Genomic DNA, 22940 nt, shown 5'->3' with positions numbered 1-22940 from the left:
CCCAGGTGCTTGTGTGAAAGGAGAGTTTTCCCTCTAGGGGTAAGTGAAGGTTGGCAGAGGGAGGGGGTGGGGAAGGAGAGTCATTTTGAGTTCTTACCATGAGGGGGTGGGATTAGAACTCCCTGTTTTTGAAGTGGAGGAATTCCACTGTTTTGATCTCTGCATTCCCTGTGGCTGTTGTCTGGGGGGTCTGCTTGCCCGTGGTCTGGGCTGAACTGACCTGGTAGGAGCAGGAAAAGACCAGTGCTTGGAGGAGCAAATGCCTGCTGAACCTTGGTGGCTGGACCTGTAGGAAATCCTTAACTGTCTGCATAGATTTAGCTTTTTCTTCATCTTTTTTAAGACCTCCTCTGCCTTAGTGCCAAATAAGTTGTCTTTGTGCAAGGGTTTATCCAATAATTTAGATTTTACATGGTCTGGCAAGCGCTGTTCCATAAGCCATGCATGTCTTCTAAGGGCAGAACTGGTGACTGCTGCCCTGCAAAAAGCTTCTAGGACATCAAAACCACATTGTAAGGTATGCTTAGTCACTTGACTTGCAGAATGCATTAACTCTTGCAACTCTTTAGATTCTGCACAAGCAGGAAAGGAAGACACTTTTTGCTTGAGGAGTTCCATGGTATGTTGCTAAAATTTTAGCATATGGAGCTGGCAATTTAGTGCTCTGATAGCAAGAGGAGCAGAGGTGTATACTTTTTTATCCCATCTAATGCTCGGGAATCTCTATCCGAGGAGGTGGGATTCTTGGCAGAGGTTGTTTTAATTCCTTTGGGCCCTTGAGAAATTACCTCAGGGTCAGTAGTAGGGTTTTTGAAAAGAAATTTGTGAGAGTCAGGGACTCTGTAATACCCATCAGGTTTTCGGGGTGCAAGAGGGAGGGTGTCAGTAGTCAAAGTGGATTCCAGAAAAACATCATGCACAACATCTAGGACTGGGGGAATGGCCAGGGGCCTGTGCTGTGGAAGATCCAAGAATTATCTGAGTCTCTTTTTAGACTGAGGGTAGTCCTGACATTCCCACTGGAAATGTTCCCTTAAGGTATGAAAGGTTTCCCCAAAGCAATAGTCCTCAGGGTGGAGAGGCTGAAGGGATGGATTCCTCTGCATCAGAATCCTCATAGGCAGAGAGGGGTTGCATGTCTTCATATTCAGATGTATCAGAGTCATCAGACTCCTGTTCAGACAAAACTACTGGGGACAGATCTCTTTTCCTTTTAGAAGGGGTAGCTTGGCTTCTCCTGATCAGCATGATAAGGTCTTCCACCATTTTAAGCATTTGAGACTGAGGCAAGAAAGTAGGTGCCTGAGATTGGGTCATCATTTTCTTGGGTGTGGTTTGTACCATGGGCCTTAGAACCTCTGTAGTTTTTGAAAGAACGGTAGATGGGAAAGAAGTCGTCAGTTTGTGATGAGAATCGGTAGTGCGAAGTACTTCCTCGGAAGACGGTTCCTGCTCAGCGGATCCGGACCCATCCAAGGGTGAGACAACCGCAGGATTCTTAGTTGAAGAAGAGTTTTGTGGCATACCGGACTCCGAAAGGGCCTCGGTAGCAGCCTGCAAATCCACAAGGCGGACATCAGGGGCTGCGAAAGCACCTCACCGAGGACTGGAAAACTGACGACTGGCTTAACGGAAGCATCGTCGGTAGGTTTGGATCTGTGCGGTCTGTCTCTGTCTTTATCCTTACGTTTTTTTGGAAGATCTGCTGTCAGACAGCTTACTGAAGCCATATCGGAATTAAAGGACTGTAAGTGAAAATATCTAGCTACAATAAGGGCCCGACAATGTGTAGTTCTGGCATTAAACAAAGCACAAAAGCGACAGCGAGGGACGTCGTGGTTTGGGCCTAAGCAAGTGACGCAGTAAGAATTTAAGTCTCGGTGTGGTATTTGCTTTCCACAGGTGAGACAATTGTTAACTTTTTCTGACATCGGTTAGAGCAAGAAAAAAGGATCCCCAACAGGGTACTTAGCTTTTAGAAGACTTCAGTTTCAATTCGGAAGATGAAACTCAGGTAGTGGTCGACTGGCACTCATGCGAACTGCTTCTGCTCGGCAAGAAAGACTGGTGTAATGGCGTCAGCTGCCTTACTTTATACTACTGACGACCTGACATCAGTCCTGTAGCGATTGCAACCGACTCAGAAATATTAAGCCTCTGGTATTTGGGTCTGCCGAGGGCTACCCTGGCAGGGATAACCCAAATGTGATGACTGCAGCAGTGAAACACAAAGATCATCATCCCTGTATTCTTCTTTTCCAAGACCCATTATTGAGTACAATGCCCCTTTTGGCATATACCTCACAAAGCACATGCAGCAGCTGGACAGACCACAGAGGTTCCTCACCAGGAGAATCCAGGGCCTCAAACATCTACCCTACACAGATAGGCTAAAGGCCTATCCCTCTACCCAGTCTCCTACAGACTCCTGAAAGGTGACCTCTTTCTGGCAAACAAAGCAATCTCAGACCCCGCCTTGACGGGACTGCTGCATATCTGCAAGTCAAGCTCCACTCAAGTAACCCACATGCATGATCTCAACCTGGTCTGTGACATTAACAAGACTTGTTGGCGGGACAGATTTGTGTCCCAGAGACTACCCATTCTGTGGAACACACTCTCTCTCTCTCCACATCAAGCAGAGTACCTCATTAACCCTTTTTAAGTTCAACCTGGATAACTGAATGGGGAACAGAAAATACACCCCTGGGATTCCACCTGTGTCCCTGCTGGACAGGGGCATCAGGAGCTGTCTTGTTGGAACATGGACTAAATTTCTTGGCTAGGCTTGTAAGGGCCTCAGGGCCAATAGCCTAGTAACCTCCTATGATCCTATGACTGCTGTTCTACTTATGCTCAAGAACACCACAATAAAATACACTTTTGTGCTAACACTGCAATTATTGTCTCAAAAATGTTCAGTTGAATCAAGGGTAAAAACTTCAAACACAAGATATTTTTTGCTACAGAGACCCGCAAACAATGGTTTCATCACTGATATGGAAAACACTTATAAGGAAAGCTTCTTTTTGGCTTAAATCTGCAAGAATAATAACAGTGAATGTAGATACAATGTGAAGATTACTGACCAGTAAGAAAAGACAGCTCTCAAATTAAATTAGCCATTCCATCTTAATGCTCCTCTTGGAAAAGTCTAAGCTTCTGACTTTAAGTGTTCTCACACTGTTAAGAAACTAACATCATATTTACAAGGAAAAAATGACAGCATGTATGCACAATGTTGGGGAGGGCAATTACCGGACAAGACTTACCTACTGATGTGGTTTGACCAGGTTTAATGAGAGGAGTGACACTGTCCATCCACAAGTGGTCAGGTAGCTTCTCCTTCATTCTCCTCCTCCTCCTCCTCTGCAGAAGCTCTTTGTACTCTTTCCAGCTGGAGCACTGCCTGACCTTCTCATCTGCGTTTATGTCCCGTTTGTATCGTGTTTCCCTCTCAAGCTGTTTTCGCTCCCTCCTTGACAGCTTCGCTCGCTTCTGATTTATTTTTCTGCACCACTTACTGATATCACAATTCCGCCCAATAACATTATCTGGGAGAAGGACACTTGCAGGTTGTTTTAAAATCATCACTGTATTATCTGAAGCCATATTTGGAAAAATGATTTGTGTGAAGTCCCACTTTAACTGCAGGGCTGGTTTAAAGCTCTGCTTCAGAGACACTGATGTGGATGCCCCAGCATGTTCTGGTGTGCCGTACAATAAGTCTAATGCTCTAGAATTCTTTTGTTCATCACTTTCACTTACAGAGGACTCCACTCCTTTGGATTCCATTCTATCATCACTCTGGCTTTCTGCTTTTACCTCCATCCAACCCAAACACTTATCTGCTGACACATGATTAGACTTTTGTGCGATTAACTGATCCGTATATGACTGCTCACTTGCAGGGTCCACCTGCATTAGTTCTGAGTGACTACCTTCTTTTACTGCATCATCAGACATTCCTTCCATTTGTTGTTCTTCCTGAGACCTGTTAATGCACACAAATTATTGAATTTATTTCTTATGCCTACGATTAATAAAGCATGTACTTTCTAAAAATCTATACCCTGTGCTAGTGAACATAAAATGGATGTCAGCACAACAGGCAGAACATTATTTCACTGTAAGACCAGGCAACATTAATACAAATATTCAGTGACACTACACAAAAACTCAGTGGTGCTGAAACATGAAGGACTAACACTTAAAGTGCATTATTTATTTACTTGTTTACTTACTTATGTTGGTTGAGCTAGAATCAGTGAGCATGGCCAATTACAGTGGAGACCTGAAGTAGTATTCCAACGAAGGGGAAATTTGGTCAGAATACTGGGAAAACTGGCCTAATCTTTTGTGGAAAAAAATAATCTGTGATTCATAAATCAGTGTGGAAGATGTAAATATGTATACAAATGTATGAATAATGAAGATATAAATAAAGTACATCTACCTTTTTCGATAAGTGACTGCCGTGGGATTTTTTAAAACCATTTGAGCTACAAGCAACTCAGGCAGGTCGGACTTCAATTTCCCCTGTGTTAGTTTCAAACAGTTTTTCCCTAAAATTATGTTCTACTAAATTTTAACTTACCATACCAAATGAAGATTGAAAAAGCCAAAACACGTAAAAAGCATTTTTGCGAGGGGGTTCCCCCTCTCCCACTTTAGTTAAATGTACTAACAACACTGTCACACAACTGTGGGGACAAGACAAACCACAGGAGCCTTGTGCAAACAGAGACCAATGAAAATACCAAATGTTAATGAGTTTTCAACAAAACTCATTCAAGAGAGCACTAGCCAATGCCAAGGGAATGCAACCTAAAGCAGGAGAAGCTGGGACCTCAGGTTAATATCTGGTCGAGGACAGCTCCGCAAGACTGCAGCATCCCCTTATGCTGCACTACATTTGGAACTGGAAAACTAAATCTATTTGCATGGTTTGGGAATAGAACCCACAGCTTCTTGAGCTTTCCAGCATTAAAAGCAAGTGTGCTACCTGAAAAGCCACTGAAGCTAGCACTCATAACATTCATCAATTACTCTAGTTGCACCTAAAATCATATACTATGTATATGCACGCACACACACACACACACATATATATATATATATGCATGTATATGCCATGTTAAGTACTTACCATGGTACCAAAGTAACAGGATCAATCAAATGAATTAATTTGCAGTTACCTTTTGACTTCATCTACTGCTTACATCAGTGCAGATATCTGTACTGACTTGAAATGCATGTAAAAGGAGGGAGAGAGACACGTTCTCCTACAGGGAAAATGTATTTCAAATCACTGCAGCTAAAGAATAAAATAGCGCAGGGGTACACAACACCTTGTATAGTGCCGTACAGAACAGCCCTATAAAATCTACTGCATCATATAGTCAAAGTGCATGCCTAACAGAAGCGTATGTTGAAACAATATGACCCAAAACCCTGCACAGTCGAAACATGATCCAGTGCAGCACAAGAACAACCTATGACCAACTGCAAATGCTTCTTCAAAGTACAGTATGTATTAGCATATCAAAATCAGTAGCTCTATATAAATCACACCTACCTGCTGAACAATGCAGGGTTAAAAATGTAATCTTTACAATATGGCCTCACAAACTGTTAACATACCAGTACAGAAAGTCATGATTTCCAACAGCATGGCACCCAAGCACAATCAGAAAACAACACAGTGTGTTCAACTGCAAAATGTGATTTAATACATAATCATTAAAACAGCATGGCCATAGCAGTATGATCTACTGAAGCGATGGCGCCCACTTGCAAATGTTAACAGTCCAAGACTACAAACCAGTATTCACTACAGTACAAAAGGATGGTAGATTATGTGGCAATTGTTCACAACCCACTACTTCATGGACAGACAGCAGAAACCATGCAGCAAAAGTTAGCAGATTTGAATAGTACTCAACAGAACTTTACAGTTTAGTTCAGCACCAGACAGACATCAGTTATTACCTGCAACACAGGATCATAGACAATCCATTACAGCACAAAATCTGCAGTACATATCCACAACAGCATGGTACTTAGTGCATGATCTACAGATCCACAACATAATTCACCAAATACAAAGAAATTATAACAAAACCATGTGTAAGGGGATCTATTTAAATGTTTCTAAATTAGGCAAACCTTTCACAGTTGAAATGACTTGGTATTTCACTGATGGTTCCATGCTTGGATTAAAAACTACTCATATATTACTATCTGCAGACAAGACTATATTAGTTTGACAACTACATTCAAAGCCACCTTGACAGTTAATAAGTAAAAACTGGAGTTTCTTGTGTGAGTGTAGGGAGAAGTGTAATGATTATTTGAATAGGACTCCATCTCCTTACATTAAAGCAGTAACGGGAATGATACAAGACTGAAACTGTCAATACAGATTAAATTATGAGGCTCTGGTGGTGTTGCAGATCATTAAATCTGCTTATATGATGAAAAGTGCTTTCAGACTTTAAATTCAGCCAGGCCATTCATCTCACTGTTTTCTTTCCAAAACCCCCCAAAAAAGGGATAAAGAATACTACATACTCTAGATACCCACAGGCAACTTTGGTATTGCCACTGACGGAAGACAAAACCTTCAGTAATTCTAATCAATCAATTACTTCATAAGAAGGCAAGAAAAGGGGCACACCAGCATCAAAGCAGACAGTTTCCAAATATGCAATGCAATTTTATTATTCTCATTGTAACAAGACAATTCCAGGCAAAGGTAGAGTCCAATATACTACAGCTATGGCTACTTCTATGGCTTTTTGAAAAGGGGTGAACTCCAGAAATATTTTAGAGGCATCAACATATTCTTCTCCTCACACATTTACCTAACATTACACAACTGGCTGCTTTTCTAGGACCAGAGCAGGCTTTGCTAGGATTACTCTCTGAAGTTTCCTAGATTTTGGGCCTTCTTCCTCTTCCCTTTCTTTCTCTACTTTGGTATTTGTCTCATATGGCATAGGCTACTTCAACAGTGATCTAAACGATGAACACAGGACAGTTACATAATTAGAAGTTATGTACTTACCATAACGTTCCATCTGAGTAGGTGGATTCATTTGTCTGCAACCTGTGGGTATGGATCCGATATCGGATCCGAACCGGCATGGTTTATCCAGCTATGGATCCGAGCTCCTAGCTCCTCCCCTCACCCATAATGCTCTGCTCTCCCTACATGACCTTAGATCGAGTTTGCCCTGTACCAAATACCCTAACCAAAGGGTAACACAGTCTATGCAGGAAACTGACAAGGCCAGGGGGATAGGAGGGCGGGATGGTTGCAGACAAATGAATCCACCTACTCAGATGGAACGTTATGGTAAGTACATAACTTCTAAATCTGAAGTAGAAGAATTAATTTGTCAGCAACCTGTGGGACAGAGTCCCCAGCTACCTGAGTCTTGGGCGGCCATCATGGAAGGATATTCCGGAGCACCGCGGAGCCAAAGGATGCTCTACCTCTAGATGTGATATCCAGCTTGTAATGAGAAATAAAGGTATGAGATGAAGCCCAAGTGGCTGCTGAACAAATGTCATCCAGAGGAACCCTAGCCCTAAAGGCCGCTGAGGTAGAAACAGACCGGGTCGAATGGGCATGGACTCCCTCCGGTGCGGACCTCCCAGAAGCTTGGTAAGCTAATAGAATACACTGTGAAATCCAGCGTGACAAGGAGACTTTGGAAATTGGTTTACCCAGATTGAATTTGGCAAAGGAAATGAACAATTGGTCGGACTGCCTATGACCAGCTGTCCTGTTAAGATAAAAACAAAGCTGCCTGTGAACATCCAAGGAATGCAGCTTGTATTCACCCTTGTTCTGATATTTAGGAAAGAAAACAGGGAGGTTGATGGACTGATTAATGTTTGCTTCCGAAGCTACCTTAGGAAGAAAAGAGGGATTAGTCCTGAGGCACACCCGGTCCGGATGAAAGACCTAGTAAGGCGGTTTCATGGACAGGGCTTGAAGTTCAGAAACTCTCTTAGCTGAAGTAATGGCTACTAAAAATGCAGTCTTAAGAGACAAGAATTTTAGATCTACTGTGGCCGCAGGCTCGAAGGGGGGAGCGGTCAAGGCCTGAAGAACCAAGGAAAGATCCCACGGTGGAACCGTCTCCTTGACAGGGAGTCTAAGCAGAAAGGTGCCTTTTAGGAAGATTTTACATAACTTGGCAGATATAAGAGGCCCAGAGTCATGACCAACATGGTAATGAGAAATGTCCGCTAGCTGAACTTTGACCGTGGAACTACAGGCGCCATCATTAAAAAGAGTAGTAAGGAAGTCTAGAACCAAAGGAAGGGGAACCGTGAAGGGATCCAGACCTTGCCGCTCCGCCCAAATGGAGAAGCGCTTCCATTTACTGCTGTAAACTTTTCTGGTAGAAGGTTTATGAGCAGCTACCAGAATGGCCTTAACTGGGGACGAGATACCGGGAGTCCTGATTAGGAGTGGAACTGGAGCAGCCAAGCAGTCAGCTTCAAGTTGTCCAGGTTCGGAGTTGGTAGGTTCGATGGGTGTGATATCAGATCCGGAATGGGATCTAGAATCCAAGGTGGATTCACTGAGTGAGACCTTAGGTAAGGGAACCAGATCTGTCGAGGCCAGAATGGGGCTATGAGGATCATTCTGCACCCCAATCGAGAGGCTTTCTGGAGTACCTGGAGCATCAGGGGCAGAGGGGGATATGCGTAAAGAAGACCGGGAGGCCAAGCATGCACCAGAGCGTCTCTCGGGGAATCCCCTGGAGGTGGAATTAGAGCGAAAAAACTGTCACACTTGGTGTTTAAGGGAGAAGCAAAGAGATCACAACAAGGAGTCCCCCACTGTGCGAAGATATGTTTCGCTACCTGAGCATTGAGAGACCACTCGTACGAGGAGAGAATGGTGCGACTGAGCTTGTCCGCAAGGATGTTGGACCGACCCGGGATATGCGTTGCGATGAGAAAGCGGTTGGTGGCGATCGCCCATTCCCACACTCTCATGGCTTCTCGACATAAAGGGTAAGACCTGGTTCCCCCCTGTTTGTTGATGTACCAGACCACCGACATGTTGTCTGACTGAATCGCAATTGTTCCCAGGGGAAGAAGGGCTTGAAGTGCTTGCAACGCCAAGAGCACCGCCCTCATCTCCAGAACAATGATATGCAGGGAGGTCTCTGAGTCGTTCCACGCACCCTGGACCATCCGGCCCGCAAAATGCCCCCCCACCCGAGGCGGGAGGCGTCCGTGGTCACTGTGGCAAGAGGGGGAGATGCACAAAAGGGGCGGCCTCCGTGGAGATCCGGGGAATGGAGCCACCACAAGAGAGACCGCTTGCAAACCTTGCTGATTGCAATGGGATGATACAGGGGGAGAGAAAGATATGACCATTGTACTTGAAGCATCCACTGAAGTACCCGCATGTTCAAGCGGGCGAGTGGGAGAAGAGAAATCGCTGCCGCCATAGAGCCTAGTGCCCTCAGGACCAATTCCGCTGGAACCGAGCTGGAGTGGAGGATGGCCCGCACCTGGAGTCGCAGATGCCGAATTCTGTCGGTTGTGAGAAAGGCCCTTGAATTCCTCGTGTCTAATCTGGCTCCTATGAATTCTATTAACTGAGTAGGGGCCAGGTTGGACTTTCCTACGTTTACCGTGATGCCTAGCCGGGGAGCTAGGCGAAGAAAGGAATCTCTTGCCAAGGAAAGTAGATGCCTTGTTGGGGCGGTGAGAAGCCAGTCGTCCAGGTACGGAAAGACCTGCACCCCCTGAAGCCTCAGGTGGGCCGCAACCACTGCTAATACTTTGGTGAACACCCTGGGGGCTGTGGTGAGACCAAAGGGGAGGACCCTGAACTGGTAGTGACTGGCTCCCAGCAGGAAGCGAAGAAACCTCCTGGACCGTCTGTCCATTAGTATGTGGTAGTACGCATCCTTGAGGTCTATAGAGCACATCCAGTGATTTTCTCCCAGAAGGGGGAGAATGGATTGTAAAGTGACCATTCGGAACTTCTCCTTGGGAACTGCCAGGTTTAATAGGGACAGGTCCAGAATGGGTCTTAGGTCCCCGCCTTTTGGCACTAAAAAAAACCTGGAGTAGAACCCTGATCCGATCTGGTCTGGGGGGACGGGCTGGATGGCTCTTTTCCTCAGCAGATAGCCAATTTCTGCTGAAGCGGCCTCCCTCTGATCGGGTGGAACGTCGGGGAGGGATTTTAGTTTTGGGACGTGAAGAAATGGGATTTTGTATCCTCTGGATATAATTCGGAGGACCCAGCGGTCTGATGTTATGGACTCCCATGCCGCTAGGTGCTCCGAAAAATGTCCCCCGACTGCCTCCAGAGTGGAGCAGTCGGGCAACCCCTCAGGGTTGCTGCGCGGGCCGTTCAGAGAAAGGTTCTCTGGACCCAAAATTCCTGGGAGCCCCTCTGCCCCTGGGGCGGCGTCCTCCCTGTCCTCCTCTGCCACGGAAGGACTGGTTGTCCGGAGCGGGTTGGGATTGCTGCAACTTCCGGAACCACATCTTCTTCTGGCCCTTTTGGTTCCTAGAGTAGGACCTCTGGGGCACAGAGAAGTGGACTCAGACGGCAGACAGCGTCTTCCCGTCCTTCTCGCTCTGGACCAAGGTGTCGCGAACCGTCTTGCCAAAAAGGGCAGAACCGTCAAAAGGGGCGTTCGCGTATGACGCCTTGAAGGGCTCCGTGAAATCGCAATGGCAGAGCCAGGCCTGGCGTCTCGTGACTAGGCCCACTCCTGCAGCTCTAGCGGCTCCCTCGGTAGCATGGGAAAGTAACCGCATAGAGGTATTGGTCACGGAACGGAGAGTGGCCATACGGGTGGAGTGCAAAAGTTTGTCCTCCTCCGACATGGACTCTGGGGGGGATGCAGCGTATTCTTTGATAAGATCGCGCTGCATCCTAATGACATGTGCCAGGTAGTTGAGCGCCCTCACTGAGAAGGCTGCTGAACTAAACATACGCTTCCCCAAGCGGTCCATCATCCGAGACTCCTTGCTCGGAGGAGGAACTGAGGGACTCTCTTGAGCGAGTTCCCTCTTAGTGGCTGCTGCCGTCAACATGGCATCTACCGGGGGTCCCTTACTCCACTGGGCACGGTCAGCAGGGGGGCTGAGAATCCTGTCCGGCCTCTTGGGGATTGGCTCCACAGTGTCCGGTTCCTTCCACGCCCCTGGTGGTAATGAGGTCCACCAGGGGGTCGGCAGGAGGGGACACCCAAGAGGTAGATGGGCCCGCTTCAAATGCCTCCAAGAACACGGACTCGAGGAAGACTTTGGGGCAGACCACCCACCTCTTATATGAAGCATTTCCATGATGTCTCCAAAGGAGACATCCTCGGGGGGTGATCTTGGGGAGCCTTCCCCTTCCTCCAAGTCCGTGTCTTCAGTCAAAGACTCGGGGGAGTCTATGTGCCTCCTCTTACACGTGTGCTTGCGGGGTGCTTCCTCGGGGGGGGGCTGTCCGAGGAGCCCTCGCAAGCGGTGTCCAGTTCCAAAGGAACTGCTTGGGGCAGTGAAACAGGCTGTCCCAGTGGCCGGGTGACGGAAGCCTGACACAGAGCAGATGGAGTGCGGGACAGAGCCGAAGCAAGGGCTGGGGGTCCGGATGCCCTCACCAGAGCCCTCTCCACTACATCAAAAGCCGAAGGGGAGCCGGCCTCGACCAAAGGATCTGACAGTCGGCTCCCCCTCGGATCCGAGGAGTGGATCGGAGCCGGTGCCGAGCCCCTCGGATCCGAGGGACCAGTGCGCTCCGACACAGACGGCGCCAAAGGCACACTGAGTCCCTCGGATCCGAAACTCAGACCAAGGCTCCGAGAGGTCGGATCCGATACACTCGAGGGCAGGGTCGGATCCGAAGTACCTAGTACTGTCTGCGCCGACCCACCCCCGGCTCCGAAGCTGCCTGGCTCTGAGCGCTCCGAGCCCGTGTAGCGGGTCGGAGAAGGAGCTATGGGCTTGAAAAATGGGGTCGGGCTCCCCCCCAGGGGGGGGGGGGGAGGCAGGAGCACTCCCATCTGCATCTGGGCCTGGATGAACCTTCACATCATCCGGTCCAGATCAGCATCAGAGAGACTATAGGTAGACCTCAATGAGGCTACCGAGGTAGGCCTTGAGTACCGCCTCGATAGCCTCGAAGGAGATCGGGTCTCCTCCTCCTCAGGCCCCGGTGAAAAGGAAGGGGACCGAAGCCGAGGAGGAGAGCCAGCAGCCAGAGAGGCCGGAGGAGAAGCCCGCTTAGCCGGCGGGGCCGAGACGGAGGTCTCGGCCCGCCAGGTGCTTCTCCGTCCTTCTTCCTGGCTTCCCTATCCTCCGAACCCGTAGAGGGAGTTTGAATCCCGGGAGGAGGAGGGGGAGCAGGTAAGGTAGGAACCGCTGGAGCGGTAACTACCAACGGGGCGGAGGCCGAAGCAGAGTCCGGGGGCAAAAGTCCCGCCAAGACCAGCTTCGACCTTCGCTCCTTCAATGCCCTGGGGTTGAACCCTGCACAGATTGAACACCCAGAGGTGAGGTGTTAAACCCCAAGGCATCGAACGCACCGAGTGTGGCCATCAGCAGGGGATAGCTTATGGCCACACTCGGAGCACTTTGAAAGTATTGCCTTTGGGGCCTCAGACATCGCTAATCTACTTTTTTTTTTTTAAATAAAAGAAAGTTAAATTAAATTAACCACTCACACAGAAGGCCCTAAAGAATCCACACGCACACAAGCTACGTACCAGCAAGGGGAGGGTACTATAAAGTTAACCAAATTAACAAAAAAATTATCTCTATAGAGGGAAAACCTAAAACATTCACACAAATATTAATTTTCTGACAGAAAATACACTAGCAAACACCAAAAATAGCACTTAGCTGACAGGAGCTCAAAATCCAGCTGTCACCATGAACGCGGCAAAGTAGATCTGAGGTCATGTAGGGAGAGCAGGGCATTATGGGTGAGGGGAGGAGCTAGGAGCTCGGATCCATAGCTGGATAAACCATGCCGGTTCGGATCCGATATCGGATCCATACCCACAGGTTGCTGACAAATGAATTCTCCTACTTCAGATCTAAATTTATCTCAACAGCAGATTTTCAAATAGCTCACTGTTGTAGTAGAGAAACTCTACCTCCTTTCCCCTTATAAAGTTTGTTATGCTAGGGAGTGGGTCCCTTCTTTCCCTTTCCTGGCATATTTCATTTTATCAGGGTTCAAGCCTCCCTCATTTCTAAGCCAAAAAAGTACTCCGGTTTTGATACCCCATATATCTGTTTTGTAATGTCTCACCCATGGGCTCCATAGGTCAAACAGGCATATGGATATAGCGCCTTCCAGCTTTAGAAATTTTCTAATTGTCCAATCCTTCCTAAGCAATATAGGATGTACCCTGTCAACAAGCATAGATCTAATCAAACATCTAGTGTTATGGTATTTTTACTTACCCAACTGTACCTTTCTTTATCATACCACTGTCCACTGCTCATAAAAACGTTATGGTGACAAGGAAAAGTTTGGGGAGACCTGGAGAGTTAACCTGCATTTTTGGCAAAGGGAACAGTTTAAAAGAAGACTGACGCTCTTTTTTTAACACAACAGTGATGAGCCTTCCACACCACAGGGGACTCAGATGATAAAAGTAGGAGACAGGCATAAGATAAAGGAATTTTATGAGGAATGTTGTAGATGAAAAAAGACAGTAGACTGAATAGTAGCCAGGTTGCATACAGAGCTAATGAAGGCAGTGAGTGATTCATAACAATGAGGCTTAACTCAAAGTGCTGGGGTTACAGATTAATATAGATAAAATGTTAGACTACTATACAGACCACGCTATGAGAACTCAGACTGACAGAGTTTGGAATAACACCTAAAGTACATTGCTCTGAGGCTTAGATAAAGTGGAGAGCTCAATAACTAAGTTTACAGATCAAAAAAACTGTGAGGGTTTGTGACAAAGCCAGAAATACACCGGGTAGTTTTGTTCATTTTTATGAGTTATTACATGAAGTTGATGTTGACTGGGAGTGAAATACAGACAAAAAGGGATATTCTAACAAAGATCCCATTAAAGATTCTGGACCAGGATCAGGGAAACTGATGTAAGAAGTTAGAGGATGACCTGAAAAATATTAAATAATCAAAAGAGGGGTAAGGCAAGTGGGCAGAGATCATACTGTTACAAATATAAGTAGTATTTAAAGACAAGTTTATTACGGGCTTTACTAGACTAGTTAATTATCTGTTAGTAACTATAGAGACCCTGAACACGTGGAAAAAGCTATCATAGTGGCTGCAGTACACTCTTCTGAATGCAAGTCTCGACAGAGAATACTGTCAACAACATGACACGTCAAATGTCAGCTGGTAGAGTGTTCTCTGGTATGTTAGCTGTGCTTGAGGGCAGCTAAAAGGAGTTTTGCAGGTTAGAGTTAGAATAAGGGTTTGTTAAAGACAGAGATTTAGTGGTGTGTGTGTGTGTGTGTGTGTGTGTGTGTGTGTGTGTGTGTGTGTGTGTGTGTGTGTGTGTGGTTGAGTATTTCTATTAGGGTTAGAGTAAGAATTAGGTAAAGTAATTGTTTTAGTTCTGTGGATGTGCAGTATGTGTGTGTGTGTGTGTGTGTGTGTGTGTGTGTGTGTGTGTGTGTGTGTGTGTGTTTGTGTTTTATCTGAATTGTGTAATGGTACTGTTAGGGAAGGGGTTTGGTGAGGTTAGGGGAAGGATTACGGTTAACACACGAGTAAATTGGTACAAGGTGGTGAAGGGCAGGAAAAAGGGCAATAAAGTTGATGACAAAAATAATGTAGAGATACAAACATCAGCTTAACTGAGTGAGCAGGCACCAACAGAATCTTTACAAGAATGGAGCTTGCAAGTGACAGAAATTTCCACAAGTTGGAAATCTGTAGCAGATTAATACATTGTGATCAGTTAACAGGAAGACAAATAACGTTGTGGGAACAATACATAAACTGGGGTGTACTCTAGTACAAATACAGACATGCATAATAAAATAATATACATGCTGAAGGCTTTGAAGACTATAATGGGTTGTTTGGTAAATGGGACTCCAGGCCCCATTTTCAAACTGCTTTTTTCCTTGCTACTGACTCCTTAAATGCATTACCTCAGCTTGCTCTGTAAGTTCTTTTACTTGTTTGTCATATTTTTGTGACTACAGCTATTTCAGACTTGTTGATTGCAGGCCCGCTCTGTGTTTTAAAACTCACTAATGTAAATGCTGCACTGTATACTTTATGCCTGGTTCAACTAATTTTGTGATTACAGCTATCTAGACTTGTTGATTAGATGCCTGCTCTGTGTTTTAGAACTCACTAATGTAAATGCTGCCCTGTATACATTATGTCTGATTCAACTACAGCTACTAAGATTTGTTGAGCAGCTGCCTTGTCTGTTTTAAAACTCAGTTATTATAAATGCTGGACTGTATACTTTTATGCCCGGTTCATCTACAGTAGTTTTAGCTGTCTTACTATGGACCAAGCTATCTTGCTGTGAGTGTTATCCATTGGTTAATGCATTTGTTTGCTTACTGTTTTACATCCTTTAATAACTTTGTTTTTCTTGTCATACATTTCAAATATGCTGTAATTATATAATGCTCACTGCAACAAGTGTAACAGCCTGCTGTCTAGCTGTGACTGTGTTCAGAGGAATGTTTCATTTTTTCACTCTGATTACACATCCGTATTAACTGTTTTTTTCCCTAAGTATATTTATTAACTATAGCAAACTGCAGTGGTGGTGCTGTGGTAGCATTGTCGCCTCACAGTAAGACGTTGTCCTGTTCGATTCTCAGCTAGAGCATCTTCTGTGTGGAGATATGTGTGAATGGGTGTACCTTCGTTGAAGGTTGTGTGTCAGGGCCGGCAACTCGGCACGTAAAAATCTACTGCCAATCATTAGCAGACCGGAGTTCCGCTGTGGCGACCCCAAACCGGGAAAAGCTGAAAGACACAACAACATTTATTAACTGTAGCAGCGTTTTAAAGCTAAATTTTGTGTAGCGCTGCATTTGTACTGCTGTGGTAGAGTGAATGCAGATGTGGTAGTCTTAACAGTTTGTGTTTATATTGTTTGAGTTTCTCTTTCTGTCCTCTCTAAAATACCTCCATCTATCTTTCATGTGCTAAACACCATATTTGGTAACAATTTTTATTATTATTTTTCTCTCCTCAGCTATCAGCCATACTGACAGCGTACTGTTAAAAGTCCTGCATGCTGCATTAAACTGTTGCAATGAAACTCACTCATCACACAGCTATGTTCTCTTACCTTGCAGTGTCTCCTTATCTACAAAGTATGTTGGCTTAGTTTTTACATTTTACAATATACTTATTTAAGGCATTATCTACTGTACTCTCTAGCAAGTTGGTATGCTGTAAAGTAGCTTGGCAGCAAGGATCCCCCCCATTTCTTAATAGACTGCCTGTTAGTTTCAATAAACTTATGTCTATTACATGCTGGACTCATTAGCCTGTGTTAAGATATTTCTTACCCAGCCTGTTTTAAGTTATTTCTTACCTGATAGTACTACACAACAAAACTTCTTATTCTTAGTATGAACAGTACATAGCCTTATTCTGTTAGAGTTTTTAGTGATTGTGCTTGACTCTGGGCTTGGCTCAACCCCCTCTGTTTGCCATTGCTTCGCTCGGGCTCAGTTTGCTCTCCTCCCATCCCCATTCCCACCCACCCCCCATATCATTTCCTTTATAGTTAACTACTTTGCACCTCCCACAGCATACATCCTCCCCCTCCGGTCTTTCACTCCATAATAAACTATACCTCAACACACTTGCTGCTACAACAAAATATTCTAACTTCACCCCCCCCCACACACTGGTACTAGCTAGTATAGGTTCATAGGTTTATACTAGGCTATCTGCCCTAAGGCATTTATAAGCCTAGCCCAAATTTTTGTGGCTTACGCCACCCCTTATATGAAAAAATACTGTGCCCATTAGTTTGTTGTGCCTCTGTCCAGCAGTGACACAGAGATGATTCCCGGGGTAAACCTACGATCTCCCATCCACAGGTCTAGATTTCTCTTGAACAGAGTCAGCGAGGTGTTCTGCCTCACATGGACCGGGATTTTATTCCACAGCATAGGGAGTCTCTGAGTGATAAATCTATCCCTCCAGCATGTCCTATTTATATCCGTGCTAAGGTTTAAGTCGCTTGCTCTAGTGGTTTTGGTGGATTTGGATTTTTGAGGTGGAGCATGTCCATTAATTCGGGTTGGACATGGCCTTGTATGTCAGGCACATGTCACCTCTGAGCAGACGGTATGCGACTGAATAGAGCTGGAGTTTCTTCAATCTGGCAGCATATGACAGATTTTGGAGTCCCTTTATCCTTTTGGTGAGGAACTTTTGGGGTCTCTCCAATTGCTGCAGATGTCGGGTGAGATACATCCCGAATGGGGCATTGTACTCGATCATTGGTCTGATAAGTGAAGAGTACAGGGGAACAATGACCTCACTAGATCTGGATGTGAATCCCTTCATGATCAGGTGGGCAATGTAGAAGGTCTTTCTAACCACTTTAGCAATGTGAGTGTCAAAAGAAAGGCCACTGTCAACCTGGGTCCCCAGGTCCCTGATAACCTCTTCTGTGCTTAGTGGATTGCCACCTATATGGTAGCTTGGGGTTACCTTGTTTTTCCCGAAGGGTATGACTATACATTTTTGGCGTTTAACTTCAGGCCATGGCTCTGGCACCAGCTATCTGTTTCCGTGAGTCCCTTCTGAAGGATATCCGTGTCCGATGCACTTTCCACTATGGCGCCCAGTTTGCAGTCGCCTGCAAACTTTGTCAGCCAAAGTCCTCCCATGTTGGCCTGTACTTCTGAGAAGTAGATGCCAAACAATAGGGGCCAAGGACCGAGCCCTGTGGGACACCACTTGTGACTGGCTTGGAGTCTGACACAGCGCCAGCAACTCTAACCCTGTGGGTTCTGTCCTTAAGCCAGTTTGCAACCCATCTTGTGACATATGGGTTTACATTTAAGCTGGTAGTTTTTCTACAATACCCGAGTGGGGTATTGTGTCGAAAGCCTTTGCAAGGTCAAGGTAGGCTGTATGGACTGCCTTTCCCTCATCAATGGCCTTGGTGACTGTTTCAAGAAGTCGACCAAGTTCAAAAGGCATGATCTTCCCTTGACAAAGCCAAACTGGGTCGGGTCCAATGTCTGCAAGTCCCCTATATCTTTGTTTATGAGCTCCATTATGATCCTCTCCATAGCTTTGCAGACTAGACTTGTTAAGCTTATGGGGCGGTAATTACCAGGGTCCGTAGAGGTGCCGCCTTTGTGGAGTGGGACCACAGTTGCCGCACGCCACTCCTTGGGCACGTATCCTGTGGTAAGGCTGAGATTAAACAGCTGCCTTATGTGCGGGTTTAATTCCTCATTTAGCTCGTGTAGCACACAGCCGGGGACACCATCCGTCCCATTGATGCTGTGTTTTTAGCTTTAGAGAGAGCAGCTTTCACCTGCGCATTTGAGATGTCCGGGAGGCTACACTCGGCTGGGATAGTTATCTCTCCTTTAGGGGAGGGGGGTGAAGTTTGCACTGAACCTGTCTGCCAGTATGTTGGCAATGTCTGTGGGTTCAGTGATTTTTGTATCATTTTGGACTAATTCTGAGCATATCTGGGAGTTTCCACCCAGGTTCCTAACATAGCTGAAAAAGGCCTTATGATTGTCCTTTGAATCCATGGCAATTTTTCTCTCAAAATTGGCCTTAGTTGATTTTATGAGTGCTCATATTTTTTTACTAATAATGATCAGGGGTGACTTCCCTTTTATGGATTTTGTTCTATCATGTAATAGCTTTCTCCTCTTATTGTAAAGTTTGTTAATGGCTGGGGTCCACCAGACTGGACGTTTGCCCTTTGTGGAAAGAGTCTTGGTTTTATTTGGGATTGCCTGATCCATGCAGTCCTGGAGGTGTTCATAGAAGGCATTTGTAAGGGCTTCCGCAGCTTGGGTTGTGGTTTCCACTGGCTCAGGGGCCTTGAAGGATACCACACCAGTCTTGAGTAGTGTGAAGTTTGCTTTAGAGAAGTTCTTCACTATGGTCTTTTTGTTTGGGGTGGGGGGATGTGGATTTCCAGTGAGATTAGTTTATGATCAGATCTCACCAATGAGGGATATACTTCGGTGTGGAGCATTTTGTCCCCATGTTTGTGACAATGAGATCTAGTATATTTTCTCCTCTCGTGGGAACAGTGACTAGCTGTTCCATGGCATTTGAATTTATGAACTCCAGGAACCGTTGGGCTAGAAAGTTAGGGCTTGAGTAATGTTCCCAGTCTATATTCGGTAGTTGAAGTCACCCAATATGATGGTGTTTGGAGATACATTTATACCCTCCAGTGTCTTCAGGAAGGCTGTGTGGGGTTCCTGAGTTTGAGAGGGTGGCCTGTAGCATGCTACAATTTGTAGAGCAGTTTTGCCTATGGTTAGTTGCACCTGGATGGTTTCCGAGCTTCATGCATTGCCACCAACCTGGAGGTGTGGGTATCCTTTATGAATATGGATACACCCTCCTTTTGTGGTGTGGTCCGGGTTTGGGGCCGAACGCATGATATGAGGTAAAACCTAATAGTGCCGGGTGCTCTCAGGAGCCTTGAACCAGGTTTCAGTTACAGCACAGACATCGATGTTCTCCATACTGAGAAGGGCCTCGAAAGTGCGTGCATTTTGAGATTTAGACTTCTGGCATTGAGCAGCATTACCCTCAGTTTCTTCCCATTTTTGTTTTCTAGGGTGGTAGGTTTAGAATTTGAGCCTTGCCTAAAAAGGCACTATGGGGTGGCAAGAGCCTTAGCCAATATCCGAATCCCAGGGTGACAGGTGCAAGCCGTCCCTTGAAGCAGCGTGGCTTGTCAAGCATGTCATCCCAGGCAGACAGACACTGGATCCCCTTTGAATGACACCAGACATTAAGCCAATTGTTAAAGCTGATCATCTTGTCTCTATATTGTGGCATCATTCTTGGTGAAGGAAGGATACTGCTCAGGGTTAGGGTCATACCTGCCTGGGCTACATAATCAGAGAGCTCCTCTATGTCTCTTTTCATGTAGTCCAGGGAGGTACGTCTCAGGTCGCTCACACCAGCATGGACAATGACTGTGTCATATTTGTACTTGCCATGGAGTGACCCAAGTGCTTGTGTTATGTGGCGGATTCTAGCGCCCGATAGGCAGCTTACTGTGACCCTCTCCTTGTTCAGCCTGGTGAGTGGGACGCCAGTGTGTCTGACTATGGAGTCACCTATGACAAGTATGTTTGGTGTTGTATTTGGCCTTAAGGGCTGTGACTGCTTTGCACACTGCTTTTGTGGTTTATGTGTTGCTTGTGGGGTGTCTTGAGGTAGCAGTTGTTTGGGTGTCTGCTTTGGAGGCCTCTGCTGTTTAGGTAAATTTTACTCAGAGCCTCCGAGTATGTCTTTGTGTGTTTATGTGTTTGATTCAGTGGAGTGGTAGCATTATGTGAGGCTGGTTTTGTGGTGTGTGTAGTTGCCTTCTCCTCCTGTCTGGTCTTGCCAGTCCTGAGTTGAGAGAGCTCAGCCTCCAGTTTGGCTAAATAGCTGCATCTCTCGCAAGTATTTGTGTTATGTGGGAGGAGGAGAGGGCTGTCTGTGTACATGAGGCAGTTATAACATTGCCTCAAGATTCCCAGATTCACCAGCTGGACCGGAGAGAAGATTGACAACTGACCTTTGGACATGCTAGAATAATATTGGGAATTCCTTAATTGAAAACAAGGGCCAGTGGGGAGTGAGGGTGTAGTGCTTTTAATTTTTAGTGCTGACTTATATAATTGCTTTAGTGAGCAAGTGCCAGGTAACTTGAGTGCAATGTGTTACAAGTAACTAAATGCAAAACGACAAACAGTAACTTTCTTTCAAGTGAAACAAGGAAATAAGTACAGTAAGCAATGCAGATATCACTAGTGATCCACAGAAGCTGAGAAGTTGCGATTAGGTGGAATTAGCTTCCAGGGAAATAACAAGCAAACAAACAACAAGCATATAAACAAAGCTAGATTCAGCAGGCCTGGATCTAGTCTATGCTAGAGCAAACAAGGTGAACCAATTTCAGTAAGATACAGTTCAAATATTCAGGCACTATAAACCTTTAACCAGAAATTCCCAGCTCAGAAGGGCAGAGTCCAGCCTCTTCTCCCACAAGAGTGCAGACCACGAACCTTCTTAATGTAAAATAACTGGCCTGAAGCCCAAGTGCCTAAACCAGAACTAATACACTTGGACACTGGGCTCTCAATCAGCAGTTCCCAACTTAGAAGGATGAAAGCTACCTGTCCTGCCACCACAGTGCTTGCCACAAACCTTCCTAATGTAAAACAACTGGTCTGAAGCCCAAGTGCTTAATCCAAAAGACTTGAATGATAGCTACACTTTAATCAAGTTACAACCAAGCAGTAATAAATACCATTGAATACTTTAGAGAATGTCTGGATTAGTGCTCAAGTTACACAAACAAAGCTAGATCCAGCAGGCCCGAATCCAGTCTATGCCACAGCAAACAAGGCGCACCAACTTCAGTAAGAAACAGTTCAGATATGCATGCACTATAAGCCTTTAACCAGAAATTCCCAGCTCAGAAGGGCAGAGTCCAGCCTCTCCTCCCACAAGAGTGCAGACCACGAACCCTCTTAATGTAAAATAACTGGCTTGAAAGCCCAAGTGCTTAAACCAGAATTAATACACTTTTAGAATAACAGACACTGAGCCCTCAATCAGCAGTTCTCAACCTAGAAGGATGTAAGCTACCTGTTCTGCCACAACAGTGCAGACCACAAACCCTCTCAGTGCAAAACAACTAACTGGTCCGAAGCCCAAGTGTTTAAACCAAAAGGCTTAGAATGAGTTACACCAAGCAGTAATAAATACAATTGAGTATTTTAAGATGATGCAAAAGTAAAAGAAGTAGGTAAAACACAAGTACAGTAAAAGCAGATGAAATTTTTTTTTTTTTTTTTTCTGAACAAGTGCTGAGATCAAAGAAACAGATTTGAGTGCTGAAACTAGAAAACTGGCTAGTTATAAGAAAAAAACAAGCTAGAAGGCTTCCCTCAAACACAGAAGGGCTTGGGGGCTCAGAAGCCTACAAATAGTCTGTACCACTTAACAAGAAAGGCAGGAAATAAGCTTAATTTTTTTTTTCTATTTCCCAGATGCTCTCTTTGTACACAGTAGGAGTGCCTGAAATCAGAATATGATCTCACTGCACTCAGTTGAGTGAGCAAATGAGATGGGCCCAGAGGCAGGCTGAGGGGCGGGCAGTTTCAATGCCACTAAGATTAACACCAAAACAAAAACAGGGCGGGTGGGTGGGAATAACTGAAGAGCAGAATAACTTCAGTTAAAAATTCCTTCAACACTCAAATTAAATACTGTATTTTTTTTAAAAAAAAGTTCAGATAAAGGTACTTAAATTCTCTTATACGTCCAGTTGAATATAACCAAGTTCTTAGCTGGCCAAGCTGAAGTTTTAAAGCAGGAATTATTTCACATGCACCAGTTTAAATATGCAAGGACAGGAAATCAAAGAATGTGGCTACCCCACACCTGTAATTACTAGCAAATAACAAAATTCAGCCAACACTAGCTTCAGTTCAAGTTACTGAAGAGCAGAATAACTTCAGTTAAAAATTCCTTCAACACTCAAATTAAATACTGTATTTTTTAAAAAAAGTTCAGATAAAGGTACTTAAATTCTCTTATACGTCCAGTTGAATATAACCAAGTTCTTAGCTGGCCAAGCTGAAGTTTTAAAGCAGGAATTATTTCACATGCACCAGTTTAAATATGCAAGGACAGGAAATCAAAGAATGTGGCTACCCCACACCTGTAATTACTAGCAAATAACAAAATT

At 45.3% G+C, this 22940-nt stretch overlaps 1 protein-coding gene across 1 annotated transcript in view; it reads right to left on the bottom strand.

Annotated features, from left to right (window-relative positions):
* TSEN54 (tRNA splicing endonuclease subunit 54) overlaps positions 1 to 22940 on the bottom strand; it is a 667232-nt gene that overhangs the window by 149989 nt on the left and 494303 nt on the right. Inside the window, exon 11 of the mRNA XM_044086814.1 lies at positions 3273 to 3994. Coding sequence (XP_043942749.1) covers positions 3273 to 3994 — 722 coding nt within the window. The remainder of the gene's footprint in view (positions 1 to 3272; positions 3995 to 22940) is intronic.

This window comes from Protopterus annectens, chromosome 10.part0 (assembly GCF_019279795.1).
Source record: "Protopterus annectens isolate FY-2018-M chromosome 10.part0, PAN1.0, whole genome shotgun sequence".
NCBI classification, from domain to species: Eukaryota; Metazoa; Chordata; order Ceratodontiformes; family Protopteridae; genus Protopterus; species Protopterus annectens.
Note: the sequence above shows the minus strand (reverse complement) of the source record. Positions and strands in the feature narration are given on the sequence as shown.